The sequence below is a fragment of the Talpa occidentalis genome, unplaced genomic scaffold (genome assembly GCF_014898055.3).
Source record: "Talpa occidentalis isolate TD23 unplaced genomic scaffold, MPIMG_talOcc4v2.1 talOcc4.3, whole genome shotgun sequence".
Lineage (NCBI taxonomy): Eukaryota > Metazoa > Chordata > Mammalia > Eulipotyphla > Talpidae > Talpa > Talpa occidentalis.
The window spans coordinates 43,283,753-43,303,472 of NW_023603184.1; the positions used below are offsets into that span (position 1 = coordinate 43,283,753).

A 19,720-nucleotide genomic window follows, 5' to 3' on the forward strand; every position below is an offset into this window, starting at 1 on the left:
TCATCGTTAAAGAGGTTTTTGTAGGGTTTGCACTAAATCTGCTTCCCTGGATCCTATGGGCAATCACTGCTACCCTCTGTACTTGGTTTCATGTATCAAACCCATATGAACTCCCTGGAGCTCTTCCTTACATTCTGTTCCACATGCTTCCCTCCAACCCAAACTCAAAGGAAAGAAAGTCATTTCTATATTGTGGTCAATATTCCTGGGTTGATTAGTGTGAAATTAAATTTGTGGTAAGGATCCATGGGTTGGGGGAAGCCAAATTTCACTCGCCATGCTAATTGTATATTGTGCTCACGCTGCCTGGGTTCCTCTCTGCTTGCCTTTGTGCTGAGTGAGGAGATTCAGTTGGTTATGTAAACCTACATATGACTCTCCCAACTCCTTTTTTTCTCCCAAGTCAGCTCTTCCTATTTGGGGGTGCTTTTTCTGCTGTCCCTATGGCTCATAGCTACCCCAGGTATTATCAACCCAATGGCCATTTACATGGGGAAGAACTGTGTGATGACCAGTTTCTAGAAACCAGAGATTCAACTTTTGTCATTATGGAAGCTATCTCAAAGCCCAGTTTTTATTAACTCAATTGCATACTCATCTTAAGTAAAAGGACCCTAGAAATATTAGGCCAGCCCAGTTTTGACACAGAATCATGGGATCTACAAGCTTGAAGAGAGGGAATTAACATTCACAAGGTCCTGCTATGAGCCAGGTCTTTTAAACGTTTCTTTAACTGAAGTCCTTAGCAAGAACTACATTGTACATGATGACCTAGTTTATACCATGTGAAAAGTACAACTAAACAAACAAACAAAATAAAATACTCATCTACTATTCTATTCTGATTCTCTGTATTCTAGCTATTATTATTATTACTATTTTTATTATTTTAAATAATGGTGCTGAGTCACAACACTTATTTCAGGATCAGTTACCACCCACAGTTTTGAAAACCATAGTCCCGGTTCTGTCACAGGTACAGTCCCCTTTCACACTTAGTACAACTTCAGAAGGTAGGCTTGTATTCATTCCTGGTACAGACGTAGAAACCAAATGGTAGTAAGATTCCGTGACTTGCACAAATCACACAATTCCTGAGTGGCTGAGCTGAGACTCCCAGTTTGACTCCAAAGCCCATTTTCCTTCCAAACTATCTTGCTGCTTGACATTCCATTCCAGTGGCCCCATTTAGCAGATGGGGGAACTAAAGCCCAAAGAAAAGCAACTTGCTCAGGGTCATACTGGAACTGGAAACAAGCAAAGTTGAAATGAGATCCACACACCCAGCACTGGGACTGGGCTCCTGAGGGCAGAAAGATCTTTTCCCACCATCTGTCATTCCCTTTCCTCCCCAAAGTCATCCTGGGTTAGATGCAGCTGAAATAGACCCAAGAGTCACTTATCCTGGACAAAACTGAGCTTACTGATGGGGAAAAAATGCCTCGCAAAGGTCTTTTGCTAGGAAGTTTGTCATTGTGCACATCTGGCTTCCACTGGAATTGAAAGTCATGTTGGCTCAAATTAAAAGCAAAACTCCAGTTTGCTCTACCTCTCTGCACACACAGCAGGTCCTAACCTAGTTTCAGAAATGCAATCTATCTTAATTTAGCGTAACTTTTGAGTCTCCCCTCTCTCTTTTCCTCCTCCCAGTTCAGAAGCAGGGTGCTATTATATTAGTATGCTTTGCCCACCAGGGAGAATAACAGCTCACCAGGAGAGGATGGACTTGGGGTGCATCTAAATGGGGCCAGGATTTCATAAGGTCCCTTTAGAAGAAACTTACAGAACAACAATGTTATTAGTTACCAGACACCAGCTCCCAGATCATAGACAATTCCAGCAGAGGTGTATTATGGAAAGGTCAAATTCACAAAGGCAGTTTTAGGCAACTGAGCAGAAGGAGGGACTGCAAATAAAGCTTAAAGGGAAGACAAGATCATACCAAAAAAAAAAAAAAAAAAAAAAAAGATGGTGCTAAGAGTCATCTCTGGGAGGTCTGGCAAGGCTGGGAGTAGAAGTCAAGCATCCAGGTGAGAAACTATGATGGTAGGCAGCAGAATCGAACATGGTATGAGGAATACACAAGAGGTGTGGCTCGTAACCAAGACCATGAACTATGAGGGAGAGCATGGCGGGTGGCAGCGACAGCCAGTACATGGAACTGAAGCAGCAGTGAGGCCAGGAAAAGGATCACAGGTGATCCCTCTCCTCCCAGAGTACCTGGGAGCTCATTTAACTCTCAGAATCATAGAGTTCTGAGGTCCTGGGTAGATGTGAGAAGAGGCAGTTTGCTCCCTTTACTAAGTCCAGAGCCCATCCTCAGTGCCTCCATGCTTCCACCTGGCCTGACACTCATCCGTCCTCTCCTGGCAACACAGCCCACTAGAGCTCAGCGCAGCTTCCAGAGTGATCCTATTCAAGCAGTAGTCAAGTCTTGTCACTCCTCAGTTCAGAACCCTCCAATGCTATGGCCTGCATGTGCCCCTACCCCACGTCACTTTTTTTCAAAGATTTATTTATTTATGCATACAAGAGCTGGGGTGCAGGCCAAAAGTGTAGGGGTGGTGGTGAGAGGATTCACCAGAGACAGAATGGGGAGCAGAACAGGCAGACTGACTGAAATATACTGCTGAGGGGAGCAGCGAGTGAGTCAGGAGAGGTCTGCTGCGCCATGTGGGTATCTCCCTGCCCAGGGATTGAACTCATGTGGCAGTGGCTGCGGATAGCTTCATAGATTGCGTCTTAATCCTTACACCACCAGGGAGGCCCCCACATCACCTTTTTGACCTCTTCTCCTATTCCGGCCATACTGGCCTCTTTGCTGCCTTGGAAAGAGGCCAGGCACACTCGTGCCTCAAGACACTTGAACCCTGTCCTTCCTTCTGCCAGGATTGCTTTTCACCAACGTTCTTACTGCTCAGTCCCTCACCTACTGCAAAGCTCTGTTCCAATGTCACCTTTCCAGTAAAGTCTTCCCTGACCAGCACTTTTAGAACTCTGGCCCTCCCCCAACTCAGCCATTCCCTATCCCCTTTGAATAACACTCATCATATTGAAACATCCTATAAAATTTCATTTTTATACTTGTTTACCCTCAGTCTCCCCACTAGAATGTAATGAGGAATTACACCCTCATGGACATGAGGGTGGGAAGTTTTCTGTTTTGAAACTCATTAATTTCTAAAACAGTACCTGGCACATGGCCGGGGATCAACAAATAGTTGTTCAATGATAGAAGATCCACTTAAATCTCCAATCTTGCCAGGTTACCAACCTTACCAACCAACCTCATATTCCCAGTTAAAAAACTCCATCCAGCCCTATGGGACATAACTGGTATCTGCCCACTTCCACACCTTTGCTCATAGTGAAGGCTTTTTCTTCCTCATCTTTACCTACTGAACTCCTTCTCATCCCACAAAGCCCATGGACCAGTACATTTTCCATAAGACCTCAGAGCTCCTCTGAGGGGAATTTTTCTCTTAAGCTTCTACAATCACCATTTAAATACCCCACAGGTCATAATTTGAGAATGGCCTGGGACAACCTGTAGGTCCTGATCAGCTAGAATAGATTCTAGATTCAGATTCTTTCCTGGAAATCTCCAACATTGACACAGAAATTTATGGTCTAGATAGCTAGAGTCATCTCCCAGACCATTATATTTTATGCATTAAGTTAAAAGCATACAGAAAACAGCAAACGGGAGTGCTGTGGTTAAGAAAGATAATGGGCCCTGGATTGTGGCAGACCTGGATTCAAGCACTGGCTCTGTCTTTTATGAGCTGTGGGACACACAGCAAGTCACCTCACCTCTCTGAATGTTTCCCTGTCTGAAATTGAGCAAATGGGACTGTTGTTGCTGAGGTCACGTCTAGCTTCTAGATTCCCAGATGCTTTGACTTCACAGGCCCTTCCCAAATCTTTTTGTCTCTGTGAGCCTTACTGCACTTGTTGCGTGGATGTGGGACTCTGACTCTCTGAAAATATTACTGGGAAGGTGTGGGGGCCACCTCATTAAGGCAGACAGACAGTCAAGTGTGGGAGTTCGATTCCTGCCCCGGCTGATGAAGCCTGATTTTCTCTCCTAGAGGGTGGAGCCTGTGCGCACTGGCTGGTCAGCTGCCGTGCTCTGGGCACTTAGGGAATCAATGATAGATATTCTTATAGATTTTTAAAACCAAGTCTCATGAGTATGAGGCTAGGGAGGGTAGAGGATAAATTGAGTTAAATTGGTAATGAGCTGCTTTTTTTCTGTGCTTTGGAGATGCTCACCTAATCTACTGACTCTGAATAAGCAATTTGGCTGCCTAATTAGGTTAACCAATAATTTCCCTTTCAACACCCAAGCTGCTTGATAATTTGGGGTAACTGTGATTCTGCTTCATTGTTTCTTTTCTAAGTGAATTTCTCAATTTGCCTGTGGGATTAAAGCACCAAGGAAATGCTCACTATTCCCCAGGCTCACCATGCCTCTTCACGCCTCCCAGCCTTGGCTCGCACTTGCCTCTACTGGGAACGCTCATCTCAGATCCTTTATGCTCACTAAAATCCTACTTGGCCTTTAAGTCCAGGTGCATGATGGGCGAAGAAGGAAGGAATGAGCCCTCGTACCCCCAGGGCAAAATGAATGGCTCCTTTCACTATCATCCTACAGGTTCTGACCAAATTAATAACTAGCATGAATTAAGGACCAACACAGACCATACACTTCCCAAATGTTATGTTCACAGCAACACTTCAAAGAAAGAAGATACCATGCTGTTTTTGTACAATTTCTAATTACTGTGGCAAAACTCGCCTAAGCCTTCTATTTCAAACTGAGCCCTTGCTGTCATTAGACACTAACTTCCCTTTCCCCCTCCCAGCTTCTGGTAACTGTGGCATATTGTTTTGGAAATGAGGAAGCTGGCTCAGGGAGTTGTCCTTGATTTGACTTGTCCAAGGCTTCAGAGCTGGGGCAGGATTTGTGGCCAGGACTCCTCTGTGACTCTGGAGTCACTGTTCTTTCCATGCTGCACCGTGCCTGCTCTACCTACATCACAGAGGACCATGAAGATGTTATAGCTCCACCTCCTTCATCATTCTTCTAGCTTCTACCCCACATTTATACCTTCACATGACAATCATGTGTTGCTTGACGTTCTAGCCAACTTTGGGTCACGTGTGCAATGGTGGTCCCCAGAGGCTGTGCCACCTAGCCCAGGTGTGCAGTAGACTGGGCCTCTAGGTTTGTGTAGTCATACTCCATGACGTTTGCATGCTGATTGCCTACCGCATTCTTCTCTGAGCACGTTCTGGCCATGAAGCACTGTGTGAGTGTAATGCCCAGCACGCTGAAGGAGCTCAGCATAGCTATAGAAGGTATTATGGTATGGATCTACAAAAGGGATACTGCTGAGCTGACCTGTGGTTGGGAAGGGAGTTCAAATTGCAACCTTTGCTTCCTAAAAAACATTAATTGAATGCCAACAGTTTGCCTGGCAGGATGCCAGCACCGCCTAGGTTTGCTGCCTGCCCAGCCTGCTGGCCCCACTCGACAGGAAAGCCTGAGGGCTGGCTCTGCCAGAGGGCCCTGGGAGGAAGATTTGTGTTTACATTACCCAGTCAATTCTGTATTTATTTTGGATATTAAGCAGTGACATAAAAGCTGCTGACATTAACCTTCAGGGGCAGAAATTGGCTTTAATGGACCCCATAAAAGTTATTATTGATGGCAGCCGCATGCAGCACCACCGTGACCTCAGCAAAAGCCTCCACCGCTATCAATACTGTTGACAATTACTATTGACTAATGCAAGACCGGCTGTGGAGGCAGAGTAGATGTTCCTATGGCTGGAAGTTGCTGGGGTTACACTATGCATCTCACATCTGGTAAGAAGCTCAGAAAACTCCATGGCCCATTTTTGGTGGCCTCACCAAAACTGAGAGACCAATGCTCTAGCTGACTCCAAGGAGGTAGGCCAAAGGCTCAAACTATATTACCAGGGAGCTGTGCATTTAAATTCGAGTCTTGCCCACTTGCTGACTTTCCAGCTGTACAATGGCTGGCACGTCAGTTGACCTTTAGAGAATCTCAGTTTCTCCATCTTGGAAATGGAAATGCCATGGTGGTGTGAGGGTTAATCATGAGGATTAAAAGCCCTTGCAGTGGTTTGACATATGATAGGCCCTCAGTAGGGCTTTCCTTTCCTCTGCTCCTGCAAAGTGGCCACCTGTTGGCTAATTTACCCAACGGAGCTGAGACCTACTTTGATGGTAAGATCTGAGTTCTCTCTCTTTTTTTTTTAAAGATTTATTTATCTATGCATACAAGAGCTGGGTTACAGGCCAGAGGTATGGGGGGGTGAGAGGATTCACCAGAGACAGAATGGGGATCAGAACAGGCAGATTGACCAAAGCACACTGCTGAGGGGAGCAGTGGGCGAGTCAGGAGAGGTCTGCTGCACTATGTGGGTTGCTCCCTGGCCAGCCGGGAATCAAACTCGTGCTGCAGAGGCTGCGGATGGCTTCACAGTTTGTATCTTAACCCTTGAGCCACCAGGGAGGCCCAGATCTGAGTTCTTATCAAAGAAAAAAGTGAGATTTCTGGGGCCAAGGGGGTGAATGCCCAGGGAGGAAGAGGGGGCCTGGGGGTGGGATGTGCAGGGAGAAGAGAAGGAAAGAGAAAGAACCAAGACTGCTGTGGAGAACCTGGCTCCAGCTCAACTAGACATGCAGCATGAACATGCTTTCTACCCCTCTGAGCCTCAGTCCGCCATTAAGTTAAGGACATAATGGTGTGAACAAAAGTGCTGTCAACCTCATCAGTGGATCAAAGGGAGCCATTCACTCACAGTATGACTCACTGTCAGTTTTTTAGACCTAGTATAACAAAGCCATTAATGTAACTTCCCGACAGGGAGCAAGTAGACAAGCGGGTGGGCAGCTGTGGGGTGTCTGGGATCAGGGAGTCTAGGCCTAGAGGGGATGCAGAAGTCAGGAGCTCGTTGTTAGATTCACCCCAACCTCCTCTGCCTGTCCTTCCTGCAGTGAAGCTTATGGGGCCATGGTCAGTGTGGAAACCCACAATCAGAAGGCGAGAGAGACATGGCCAGGACCTTTCCCTGTCCCTGTTGCTAAAGGCTGAAGCTCTTTAGGCTGTCGGCTATGTCATTATCACCCAACAGAGGCCTAATTCAACTGTAATTCAGCTCTCAGGGAATATACAATAATGTGGGCGGTGTGTGCCTCTCTCTGTCATGACTTTATGGAAAAATGATCATTTGTCACCAGAGCAAGAAGCCTTCAAAAGAACAAACAACCCAAGCATTTTGCTGCAGAGGAAATTCAATATAACCAGGGCTCTAAGGGTAAAGATTTCTAGTTACACAGGCTTGAATTCAAATTCTATCTTGCCCACTGTGTGTCCTATGCAGGTATCTTAAAATATCTGGGCTGCCATTTGCTTATTCTTTAAAACTACCTTAAAGGGCCGGAGAGGAAGTAAAGGGGATTTCAGAAATAAAGCACTCAGCACAGTGCCGAGGGTCTAGAACCAGCAGTAGCAGTGCTGTCGCTATCATTTTCCTCTTGTTCACCTTCACTTTAATGTAAACACTTAGGCTCAGGGGTCCTAGACAGAGAAGGGCCTGCAGCTTGTTCAGCTCACTCATTCCCAGAAAGTCTCACTCAGAACACTGGCCCCACCAGAGGCTCTGGGAACAAAGGGTTCTGTGGTCAGATCGATATGGGAAATGCTGAATATATCCTTCCCTGTAATTTCTCATTAGCATGTTCATCGACATATTAAAGGTCCTGAAAAGTCCTGCGTCAAAGAAACCAGTTTAAATTATTTAATCTACTGTTTCTTCAGAGCACGTCACCCCTCCTCCCATCTAAGAACCATTAACATTCTCAGAACACAGGAAATGCTGATTTCCTTATCTAATGTCACACCCCAGGACAGTGATGGAACTGCTTCCTGCCTCTACTCGGGCCCTGCTTTCCCTGCCCTGGCATCGCCTGTGCACCTGTGGCAGGTGTTCTGGTTCAGTGCACAGTGCGGGAAGTGAGACAGAAGAGTTTTGACTTGGAAGAGGAATGAGGGGTGTGACTGGCTCCCTCCTGCAGAGATGGGGCACTCCTTTGGATACTCAGGTCCATGATGCCCTCACAGGCTGGCTGGGATCAGGGACCTCTGCTCCCCTCCCCCTCACACAGGCTCTAGGAAAATGACCCCTGCTCTCTGGGAGGGGTGGTGAAATGGGCATTTGGAATTCTGCTGCCCCTGACTCTTTAAGAAGATATATTTTCTTACCTGACCCTGACCTTACCTGATCTCCTGTCTGATTCCAAATCAGTGATTGTGTCCTGCATAACCCATCTGGAGTGTCCTTTTCAGACTGAGCCGTCTACCTGGGCCCTGGCCCTGCTCTGGCCCTGGGGCAGGGAATCAGCTCAGGAATCACTAGGATCCTGCATTTAGAGCTGCAAGCCAGTAGGGGGCACTGGTACCCGGTGTGGCTCTTCAGTTCTCATTCAGGCCGCCTTCCCTACATGCCCCCATCCACCTCTGATGTGGAAGCACCAGGAGACCTCCTCGTGGGAGTTCTGAGAAAGTAAAGCCCTTTTCCAGACAGAAAAGGGCTGGCCTCTGCCGTCCTCCCTACACACCTCCGCCGGGGGCACACACACCAGAGACAGGGAGATTCTGCTGCGCAGCCCGCTTCGGGCTGCATCTAACTCAGGGCTCCTTAGCGATCTACCAACAAAGACTCCAGTAAAGAGGATAATCCTGAAACCAGGCTCCCTTCCCTCCACCATAAGAAGGAGAAAGTTGTCACCTTTCTCCCCCACAGCATGGTGGGGCGCGGGCAAAGGAGCAGCAGCAGAGATGAGCGTGGGACACACAGTCCAGAGTCAGCACTTCCCCAAACGTGCGCCTGAGATCATGGGCAAGCTGGAGCAACACTTCAAATGTTCAGACACCCCAAGATAACAGCTTCTGGAGCTGCTGGCCATCCCCTGAACAGCACAGGGTATGATGGCGGGATAGTACTGTGGCGACTGCCAGGGACTGCAGAGCTCCGGAGGCCTGAGACTTGTGAGCCAGACCCGGGGCAGGACCGGGCATGGCTGATGGAGAGGACAGCTACAGGGCTCAGTCCCTGCTGTCCCTCACCCCATTCCCGACATAGAGGCGCCTTGTAAACAATAACTCCGCCCACTAGGTACCTCCCTGATCCGGAAGGAAAGAGCAGCAACTCAATCTCAGCTGGAAATTTCAGGTTTCTCTGCAAGAGGCTCTGCCTTTTGACCACTGAGCGCAAAGCAATTTTTCACCCACTTCACCAGAGACCCCAGGGATGGAGCAGAAAATCAATATTATAATTAAAACACCAGCTCTGCTACCAAAGTGCCCGGCCCAGGCCAGGAGCAGGAGGGCTACTCACCAGTCTCAGTGTTCTCGTGCTCCGTGTCGGTGAGTGTGAGGTTGGAGTTGGCCCGGCTGGAAAGGCAGGAGCTGCGCCCCGACCGGGTGCTCCGGGCCCACAGGCGCACAGGGTGCTCTGGGGACAGCACGGTGTCGACCTCCATGTCAGCATCGGAGCTGGCCCCCATGGAGTAGCCACAGTGGGGGAGGCCAATATCAGTTCTGTACAGAGTCCCATGAGGAGGCGTCACCTCTCCTAGCCCCAGTTCACGCAGGGTGAAGTTGGTACCTAGGAGGAAACACAGGTGAATTGGTTAGGGTGCTGAGGAAGGGTCTCGCCATCAGAAGCCTGGCCCCTGGCCCTAGGGCTGACTTCCTGTTGCTCTTTGAGCTCTCTGTGGCCTTCACACCCATGCCGTTTCTCTGCCGGAACAACTCCTTCTGCCCCCCACACCCCCACCAGGCCACACTCTCCGCAACCTTTAGGGCCCAACTCAAAGAAACCTCCTCTGTGACGTCTCCTCTAATCCCTACACACCTTGCAGAAGTCATTGCTTCATCCTCTGGGAGTCCTGGGCCCCAGCCATCCTGCACGGTAGAGCTGATTAAGGGCCTGACTCTCTGCTGGAGATGACCTCAACAACAGTAGGGACCAGGCTGTGCTCATACTAAATCCCTGTGTCTACAGAAAAGCTGCTAACTCAGTAGGGACTTAACAAGTCCCTGGATTCAGAACCTCTGCCCATCTCTGCCAGGCCAGGGAGAAGTTTTGCCAGCAAGGAGTGCTCCTGAGCAGGACGGAAGCCTCCTGATGAGAGGAGATGGCTCCCTGGGGCCCAGAAGCCCCTTTCTGGCCATGTCAAAAAGTTCAGAACAGGAAAGTGAAGAAGATGGGAATTGGCAGAGAACAAACAGTCAGTCTTATACAAGCAAGTAGGCTCTGCCTTCCTCTTCCTCATGCCAGCAGGGGCTCTGAAGGGGCCAGATATTGGTGTAACTCAGGAGCTAAGCCCACAGTCGAAGCTGCGCTGCTCACCGAGAGGTGTGTGGAGGGTCAAGGAGGGCTGGCCCATGCCCAGGATGGAGGACACGCAGAGGGGAGGCTCACATAGGGACAGTATTGACTGCCATGGGTAGCACAGCCTCCATTTCACTCTTGAATGTTAATTCAAGGTCTATGCAGAGCAGCTTCTTCCATACCTCTACTATTCCCAGGAGAGTTTTGTAGGATGGGGAAATAGGGTGGATGAAGGCAGTAGGGTCCTATTCCATTAAACCACTGTAATGGCAGGAAGGGGCGGAGCAGGTTCTCTATGACCCGAGTGGACAGAGTAAAGGAGGAGAGAGTGCTGGAGCTCTCAGTGTCTTTTCAGGCTTTTATTGGGATTTACCAGGTACATGGCTGGCAAGGGGTGCCAGGGGGCTGGGAGCAAATCTTCACTCTGTCTGGGCTCTCCGGCGTTCTCTGGTGGTCTCTTTCTCTGCTCTTCTGTTCATTCTGCTGGCATCCCCGTGACGCTGCCCTTATAAGCCCAGTCTCTCAGCCCAGGTGTAGCCACTTACGCATGCCCACACCCTACTCCAGGTGCCCGCCATCAAGCATGTATTCAGGACTGCAGGGATCCATCATCAATCCTAATGGCGGGAGGGCAGAAAAGCCTGATACTTTTTTACCTTACCCTACAACCACTGATCTGGGAAAGGAACTCAGAATCAGATGGCACCCACATTAAGCCAGTTCAATGGGTGCTGGGTCTCTACTAAGACCCAGCACAAGTTGGGTGTGGTTCCTGGCTTCACAGAGCTCATGGCCACCCACAAGTAGGATTAAGGACTAAAGATCAGCGGGCAGACCCATGAATGTCCTGCGAGCACAGGCACAGAAAGCTCAGAGGGGAGATTTATGGATAAGAGTGGATGTGGAGAGTGGAGTAAGGAGAGAGAAGAGGTAGATGCCCAAGTTCTGGAGGATTCCTGAAACCAGAGCCAGAACTTAATAGGTCAGGCCTGTAAAGGCAAGTGAGGAGGAGCAGCCGGAGAAGTAGGAGGGAAACCAGCAGAAATGTGCAGCTTTATAATCACGGGCATCGCTCTTAACCATCAGCTCTGTGCTCCTGAGTGTCTGAGCCAGCTGTGCCTAGCACCTCTGCACTGGCACAGAATAGGTGCTCAGGAAAGGTGACATAAACAGCCATTTCCTGGGGCGGGGTGTGTGTGTGTGTAAAGGGAGCATGAAGGTTGGAGGAGAGATCAATTGGGACCTGCTGAAATGAAAGCTGCAGAGGCTGGAAGGAGGAGAGCGCCCCAACTCCGAGACTCAGTTGTTCATACTGGCACTGCCTAATTTGAGGTTAAAGAAAGTCCTGAAATCATTTGATGCCAGATTAGAAAATAGCAAACACCTGAGCCTCCTCACGCCCAGTGCCGCCTAGTTCCTAGTTTCTGCTGTCTTGTCCTGCCCCTTCCCTGAAAACAATCTCCCCCTCCCCCCAGACTCCCTTGATTCAGTTACCAAACAGTCAGCTGACCCAGTAGGGCAGGGACCTCTGGGCTCTGCTCAATGGGCAGAAAGACATTCATGTTGACCAAGATCTGGATGAGACCAGGGGTTAATTTTTTTTTTTTTAATTTTTTAAAGATTTATTTATACAAGCGCTGGGTACAGTCAGAAGCGCGGGAGGGTGAGAGAATTCACCAGAGCCAGAGCAGGGAGCAGAGCGGGCAGAAGGACCGAAGTACACTACTGAGGGGAGCAGCGGGTGGCAGGAGAGGTCTGCGTGCTATGTGGGACCCTCACCCGGTGGCCAGGGAGCAGCCGGGGATCGAACCGGCGCTGCAGAGGCTGCGGGCAGCTTCGCAACCCAGCGCTCAACCGCTGCGCCACCGGGGTTAAATATTTTTAACATCACCCCTATGTGTTATACTCTGCTCTGCCTTCCTCTTTTTCTCTCCCTCTAAGTAGGAAAAAAATCCACATCAGAGCCTATCTCTTCACAGTTAGCTTCCCACCTCTGTATACCACACTCAGCATGCCCCATTTGTCCACTTCTGGTCTCCTTTCCCCATCCCTGGCCTGTCCCCCATCCCTTCCCCACTCTCATCTCTGCTCTACTAAGCTGGCCCTCTCAAGGGAGGTCAGTCACACGTTATGAAGAATGACGACTACATTAAGTGAAAAATCAAATTAATTTGCAATAAACATCCTGGGCTGCATTGATTTCCATATGGTTTGCCCTGGATACCCTCTGAAGCAGCCAGTCTCAGCATTGATATGAGTGAGCTGAGACATCTCAGGACTGGAGAAATGCAAGGTGAGGGCTGAGTCTAAGGGCTCAGTGATCCCACTGAGCCAGCCCAGGCTCTCTGACATGTGTGCTTAGATTTATTGCATGAGAAGTCCTCATGCTCTGCTTGCTTTATGTCCTTTTGGTGTCTCTCTTAAGAATCCCAGGACATGGGTTGACCACCTCACTCAACATCTTGTCATGCAGTCTTGGGCTAGCGACAGCACCTGAGCCTCTGTATTCTTGTCTTTAAAATGGGATGTAGGGGAAGGAAAAATGTCAGGCTTTTCTGCCCTCCCGCCATCAGGATAGATGATGGAACCTTGTGGTCCTGATTGCATGCCTGATGGCGGGCACCTGGAGTAGGGTGTGGACATAGGTAGATGGGATTCACCTGGGCTGAGACTGTGCTTTTTAAGGCCGGCGTCACGGGGACACCAGTAGAAGCCAAGAACAAATGGAAGCCGAGAGAAGAAGAGAAACAGAGAGAAGGCCAGACAGCCCAGATAGAGTGAGGATTTGCTGGGGGCTGGGAGGACTGCCAGCTTCCCAGCCCCCCAGCACCCCTACCTCCCATATGCCTGGCAAATCTAATAAAAGACCTGCAAAAGCCACTGAGGACTCTTGACTCCTCCTTTACCCGGTCTGCTGGTCAGAAAACCTGCACTGTGGTCCTTCCTGCCCCTACAAGGGATGATAATCTGTGTCCTCTACCTTCACAGGATTTTTGAGGCTCTAAATTTGCTCAAGAGAAGTTAATAGGAGACAGTGCTTTGTCAACAGCAACAGTCAGGCCTGCCTGTGTGATGAGGACACCTTTTTGTCACTTATAAAGACAAGAAGGGGCTGTTCTCTGCAGCCTCTGGTGGCATCCCGGCCAAACTGGGCCAGGCAGGGCTGTCTGAGCTCCGTAATCTTGGACAAAATGATTCAGCTTGGGCTTCTCGCAAGGATGAATAACAAAGTCTAAAGTATATAAATCACAGAGCACAGTGGCCAGCTAGCCCTGGAAGGGGAGACAGCAGGGCAGAATCAGGGAGAACTGCAAGAATCGTCAGGGGCCCACGAGGCGTCAGAGAGCTCAGGGATCTGCAGTCAGAAACTGCAGAATCACAGGTGCACAGGGGTAGGGGCCAGATATCACGGAAGATGTAGGAATGATAAGCAGTTCAGCGGAGCTGGAGCACGAGTAAAGGGGTGTGGAGCGGCAGGGGGCACAACAGTGCAGGAAAACCTGGCGGCAAGTTCAGGGCAAGACGAGTCAACCTTAGCTCCAGCCTGGCTACAGGGCAGCGAGTGGCCCGGAGCAGGCAGCACCGGCCGAAGGGGGCTGCGGTCAGGCCTCCCAGGGCCGCAGCAGTGGCCTGACCTGGGACAGCTAGAGAGAGGATGGAGAAGAGGGATGGACCTGACGGACATCCCGGCGTGGGACAGGCAGGCTCAGGTGACCGCTGCGTGCAGGACGCGAAGGAGAGGGAGCCAGGCGCCAGGATGGCCCCCAAGTCACTAACATTTCAGGCCTGACCACCTCAGAAGCGGCTCCTCTCAAGGCCAGACCCGTGTTTGCCACAAAGAAGGCGCTAAGGTATGTTTGTTGACTGAAAAATGGACGGAAAAATCACAAAACCAGCAAACACCGACTCGGCACTAGCACGTTTACCCTTTAAACGCGTCACTTCATCAGTCCTGACAGCGCAGTGAGGACACCCCATACCCGCTGACAGACGAGGCCTGACGCCGGGAGGGCGGGGTGCAGCGGGACCCAGAGCTCAGCTCGCAACCGCCACCTGAGGCCAACAGGTGAGTGTGAGCCAGAGTGATAACACCTGGGGCTTTGCCCAGAAGCAGGCATTGGCAGCACTAGGACCACGTCCAGGGGGTGGCCCTCCAACAGCCCCGCCCAGGGGGCGTGTCCTCTACAAAGCCCACCCCAAAAGGGGCGTGGTCTATACCAGCCCCACCCCATAGGCGTGGGCTCCGCCACCCCACCCAGGCGCGCGGCCTCCGTCCGCCCCGCCCAGGGGCGTGGCATCTATCAGACCCGCCCATGGGGGCGTGACCTCTACCAGCCCCACCTACAGGCGTGGCCTCTGCCAGCCCCACCTAGGCAAGTGGCCCCCGCCCGCCCCGCCCAGGGGCGTGGCCTCCGCCCGCCCCGCCCCGCGCTCACCTGCGCGGCAGAACTCCTCGGCCTCCTGCGGCACCAGGTCCTTGACGCGGCTGCCGTAGGCCAGGCGGGCGTCCTGGTCATAGGCCTTCAGGGTCTCGCTGGAGCTGTAGGACTTCTGCGGGGCCTTGCCCTCCTCGCTGTCCGCGGACGAGCTGGTGTAGCGGCGCTCGGCGTCGCGGCGCCGGGTCAGCGAGCGGTACGGCTTCCTCTCCTTCACGTCCATGGCCTCGCGCCCGCGCTCCTCCGCATGCACGGACGGGGTCCTCGCCGCGCGCAGGGCCGAGTGGGCTGGAACCCCAGGAACCAGAGAAAAGGCGTGAGCGCTGGCTCCAGGGGGCAAAGGCCAATCCGAGTCCACCCTGGCCCTCCGCTCACCTGCCCTCTGTGGAGGGGGCGCCGCGGGCTCTGCAGGCCAGGGCACCGCTCCATGGCTGCGCAGCCCGGGCGGCGGGGAGCGTGCACCCAGCGCCACGAGGTGCCTGCTGGCTGGCTGCTGCTCGGCCTTTTCACTCCCACACTCCTCCCACACCCCAACCCACGCCTCCCCTCCCCTCCTGGAAGGGTTTCCAGGCAGTTGACCCGAAGGACCCGAGGACACCTGTTTCGGGAGCCCCTCTAGACATGAATCGCGTGGTGCTTGATCCCATCCCCAAACCCACGGGGACAGGGCCTAAAGCGTGACTGGTGCTTCTTAAGAGTTTGTGAACTGAGTATCAGCGGCCACCACTTTGTATGTATTATCTCATTAAGTCATCATATGGCTCGCCTTTTATGGAAATGAGCCAATTCACATTCACCACCCCCAGATAATTCAACTACTTATTGTCTACTTTTCACTAATATGCAAGCTCCATCATGGCAGGGGCCTCACCGGTTTTGCTCACTCCTGAGCTGCCTGGCCACCTGACAGACATTTGGTTAATTAACCAGCTAGCCAGCTCCCCTTTGACAATGAGAAGACTGAGACTTTGGACTTCCTTTCAGGCCGCTTAGGTAGTAACAAAGCGAGGATCTGAACCCACTTCTGTTTGGCTTTAAGGATGAGTTTCCCATATGCCCCCTGGAGTAGCCTCCCTTCCTTTCTCACTATGCAAAAGTATCCTCCCAGCTAGGCTGGCTCCGAGTCCAGGGCTAATCAGGGCACCTCCAGACTCCTCCATCTCATCGCAGGCGCTGTGGGCAACCTGTATTCTGTTCCTGTGAGTGTTGCCAGGGCCTCTGATTGGTGGGAAGCTCTTTTCCCTTTCTCCTCTTTTTCCCATCTTGATGCTTTTGCCCTAGACTGATACCCAAAATTTTTTAAAGCTACAGGATTTCCCTCTTTTTCCTTCAAAATGTCTCCCTTTAGGTCTGTGGTAGCAGACACAGCCCCCTACAAGTGAGGAGTTAAGCAAAGGAAGTGAGCAGAATATCCTCCACAGCATATTGTGAGAATTGTTTTTTGCTTGACACATCCAACTTCTCAGTACTTTCTCTCACAGTTCCAGTTTTCAGAGTAATGTGGGTATGTATACAGAACATTCCACTGTGTAACTGTCCTATCAGAGAAGCAATGAAGCAACAACCAAGGGTTGTGATCAATGGCAGGGGCTAGAGTCTCAGTATTAAGGGTGGATAGGGAGGGTGGTTCTGTCCAAGAGGGCAGTGGGCACCCAGTGCCTGCCAATGCAGCAGTGAAGCCATGCAGGGCATCTTGTGAATTTTTAAGGCAAGCTGGAAATTTAGACATAGCCAAAAAGTGTATGATTTTTAAATGCTGTTCATTATTTAAAAGAAATTTCAAAATACTTTGCAAGTCAAACAAAACACACTAGGGCCTCCCCTGCTAGCGCTGCAGTTGAGCGCTGGGCTGCGAAGCTGCCCGCAGCCTCTGCAGCACTGGTTCAATCCCCGGCCATGGCAAGGGTCCCACATAGCGCGCAGACCTCTCCTGCCACCCACTGCTCCCCTCAGCAGTGTACTTTGGTTCTTCTGCCTGCTCTGCTCCCCGCTCTGGCTCTGGTGAATCCTCTCACCCTCCTACACTTCTGACTGTACCCAGTGCTTGTATAAATAAATAAATAAATCTTTAAAAAAAGAAAAAAAAAAAAAAAACCACACACTGATGGGTCAATTTTGGTCCGAATGCTAATGGTTGCCAAGTTCTGCCTTTGATCATGAGGTAACTGGCCTGATAGTGCTCCCTTCCCTCCCAAGACCTCTAAGGCCTTCTCAAGGGCAGGTCTTAGCATGGCTCCAGTGCAGACTTTGTTTTTCTTGCTAAGGAGTTCTCTAGACACACTCAAACAGGTCCATGTGTCCTAACTTAGAAACCTGTACCTCTTTGCTTTACAAGAGAATGGTCTGAGGTTATCACTCACTGTCTTTGAGATTCATCATGAATCCGAGTGTCTACTGTAGCCTTCCCTCTACAGAGTTTGCCATCATTTTCAAAAAGTGTAAACATTTCTGGTTTTATTGGTGCCTCATAATAACCATGAACATATAAGACATCTCTTTTCAGCTCCATTGTATAGCTAAGGCAACAGTGATTCAAAGCCTCATGGTCTCCTGTCTGAGGCTATATGGTGAGCTAGTGGCAAAACCAGCATTACCACAAAGAGATAAGATTATTGTGATGTCCCTAGAGCCAATCAAGATGAGTAAGAGGGGCACCCCGTCCTTAAAATATCCCCCAAAACTAATGCTGGGATAAGGGGTGTGACCTAGGAAACAGAGAAATCAAATCATCTTACTGAGGGCCCAAAATCAGGGCTCACAGCTCTGTCCTGACGCTCAAGCTATGACTTTGGCTGACCAGATGATGGCCACTGAGTGCCTGAGTGGCAGGACTGTAGGATCACTGCTGATAATTCTTCTACTCCAGGGTCTGGAAAATTTGTTTTGACTGCAATTCTTAATGCAAAAACCATCTTACATCATGACCTGATAGACACTTTTATGTATGGGAGTGTGTTTATAGGTATAAAATGGAAACAAGATGCACAAAACCAAAGTTACTGTGCTATGAACAATGCACTGTGCCATTTCCTGTTTCATTCTTTCTCACTTTTAAATAAGATTGATTATAACTCCCTAAATTGACATTTGATCCAGTACTGGTTTTTGCCCCAAAGTTCTTTTCTGGTCTAATTTCAATGAGGATTTGTGGTGACTGCTGCATTGCCTCTGTGACCTCTGGCCTTTTACCTCCAGCCCAACCTCTCAGTGTCCATAGAAATGGTAATAATAATAATAATAATAATAAGCACTCATTTTTAGCCTTTAATTTAGTCTTTAATATTCATTTTAATAATGGTATTAATCAATAAGCTGTTGTTATTAGTAGCTAATATTTATTTCATCCTTATTTTTACTATTGTTACATTTTATAATACTTTTATCCTTACTTTAATCCTGTGATATAGGTATTAATGATTATCTGCAAATTGCAGGTGGAAATTGCAAGGTTAAGGATCCTGCTCAAGGTTGTGTGTCTTGAGAGGTGGAGTTATTGTTCTGACCCAACAGTTGACCTTGGCACATGATTTAACCTCTAGATTGTATTGACTTTACAGGTGGCTCAGACAGATGCTAAGCCTGGATCATGCCACTGTGTTGCTTATGCCCCTCTAGCAGCTCTGTGGAGACTTCAGGCTGATTTCCAGTTTCTTGATCAAAACAAAAGATTGTTCTTGATCAGGTCCATCTGATTTCCACCTTACTTGCACATTTCTGGTATTAGCTGTGGCCTCTTCACCTGTGTGCATGCTGTTCCATCCTGTTCCATCCAGCTAACTAGATGGTCTGTCTTCATGCCTGTCTCTCCCCTTGACTGTAGTACCTTGAGGACATCCATAGAGCCCACAAAATCTCTATTGGGTGAATGAATGAATGAATGAATGAATGGTGAATAAAATTACTTGGTAGCTACTTTATTCCTCCTTACCAATCTCAAGTAACATAAAATATTAATAATTCGATGTAGGTGATAAGTACTAGGTACATCTAAGTACTAGGTACATCTAAGGTGAATTAAGGCATTGTTTGGATGTATTCTTTATCAGTTTCAAAAGCAGCCTGGGTGTGTGTTCACCACTTAGCAGGTGAGTAATCTTGGACAAGTTATTTAACCTCAATTATGAAACAATAACAACCTCTCAGGGTCATTCTGAGGTTTGAAAGAAAGATGCCCACTATATGTTAGCTATTATTATCCAAAAAAATACTTTTTTTAATTTTTAAAGGCATATTTTAGAAGCTTCTAGCTACTGGTCAGTTATTACTGGAGCAAGAACAGCCCCCCCCCCGAAAAAAATATAATGAATAAGGTGGAGACACATTTTAGTTTGTCCAATTGGTGGGTGACTGTCTTGTTACAGTGAATGTAGTAATCAAACACACTGGCTTCAAGAAGAAAAAAAACCCTCAGTAACTGTAAATTTTTAAGAACACAGTCCCTGAACCAATGGCTTTCCTGTCACAAAGCAGAAGCTGGGAGAACATTTGCCTGGCTCCTATTTCATTTTGACTTTTTTCCCCCATTTTAGGCTTAATATAGTAATTTAGTAAATATTTACTGTTTTTTGAACAGATGGGAGGTCCATCAGGGTTTACACTCAAACTGGCATTTAATAGTGAGAGAAAGAAAAAGCTGGAATGACAGAAGTGCCAGTGGAGAAAAGTTTCCTTGCAGTGCGGCACTACAGCACAGTGACTCTGAGAGGCTGGCAGGAGGAAGGGGCTGGGCACACATCTCAGACTCCATGCCCCCAACATACTTCCATATATTAGCCCCTCTGGGCCTCGCTGACCTTTGGATTCCCCACTGTCCTTAAAATCCACAGATCTGACCCTCACTGTCCCCTCCAC

The 19,720-nt window shown here is 49.3% G+C and overlaps 1 protein-coding gene across 1 annotated transcript in view; it reads right to left on the reverse strand.

Moving 5' to 3' along the window:
- The window catches only part of TENM4 (teneurin transmembrane protein 4), a 451,821-nt gene that overhangs the window by 405,785 nt on the left and 26,316 nt on the right, over window positions 1-19,720 (reverse strand). Inside the window, 2 exon segments of the mRNA XM_037523044.2 lie at window positions 9,435-9,704; window positions 14,870-15,157. Coding sequence (XP_037378941.1) covers window positions 9,435-9,704; window positions 14,870-15,157 — 558 coding nt within the window.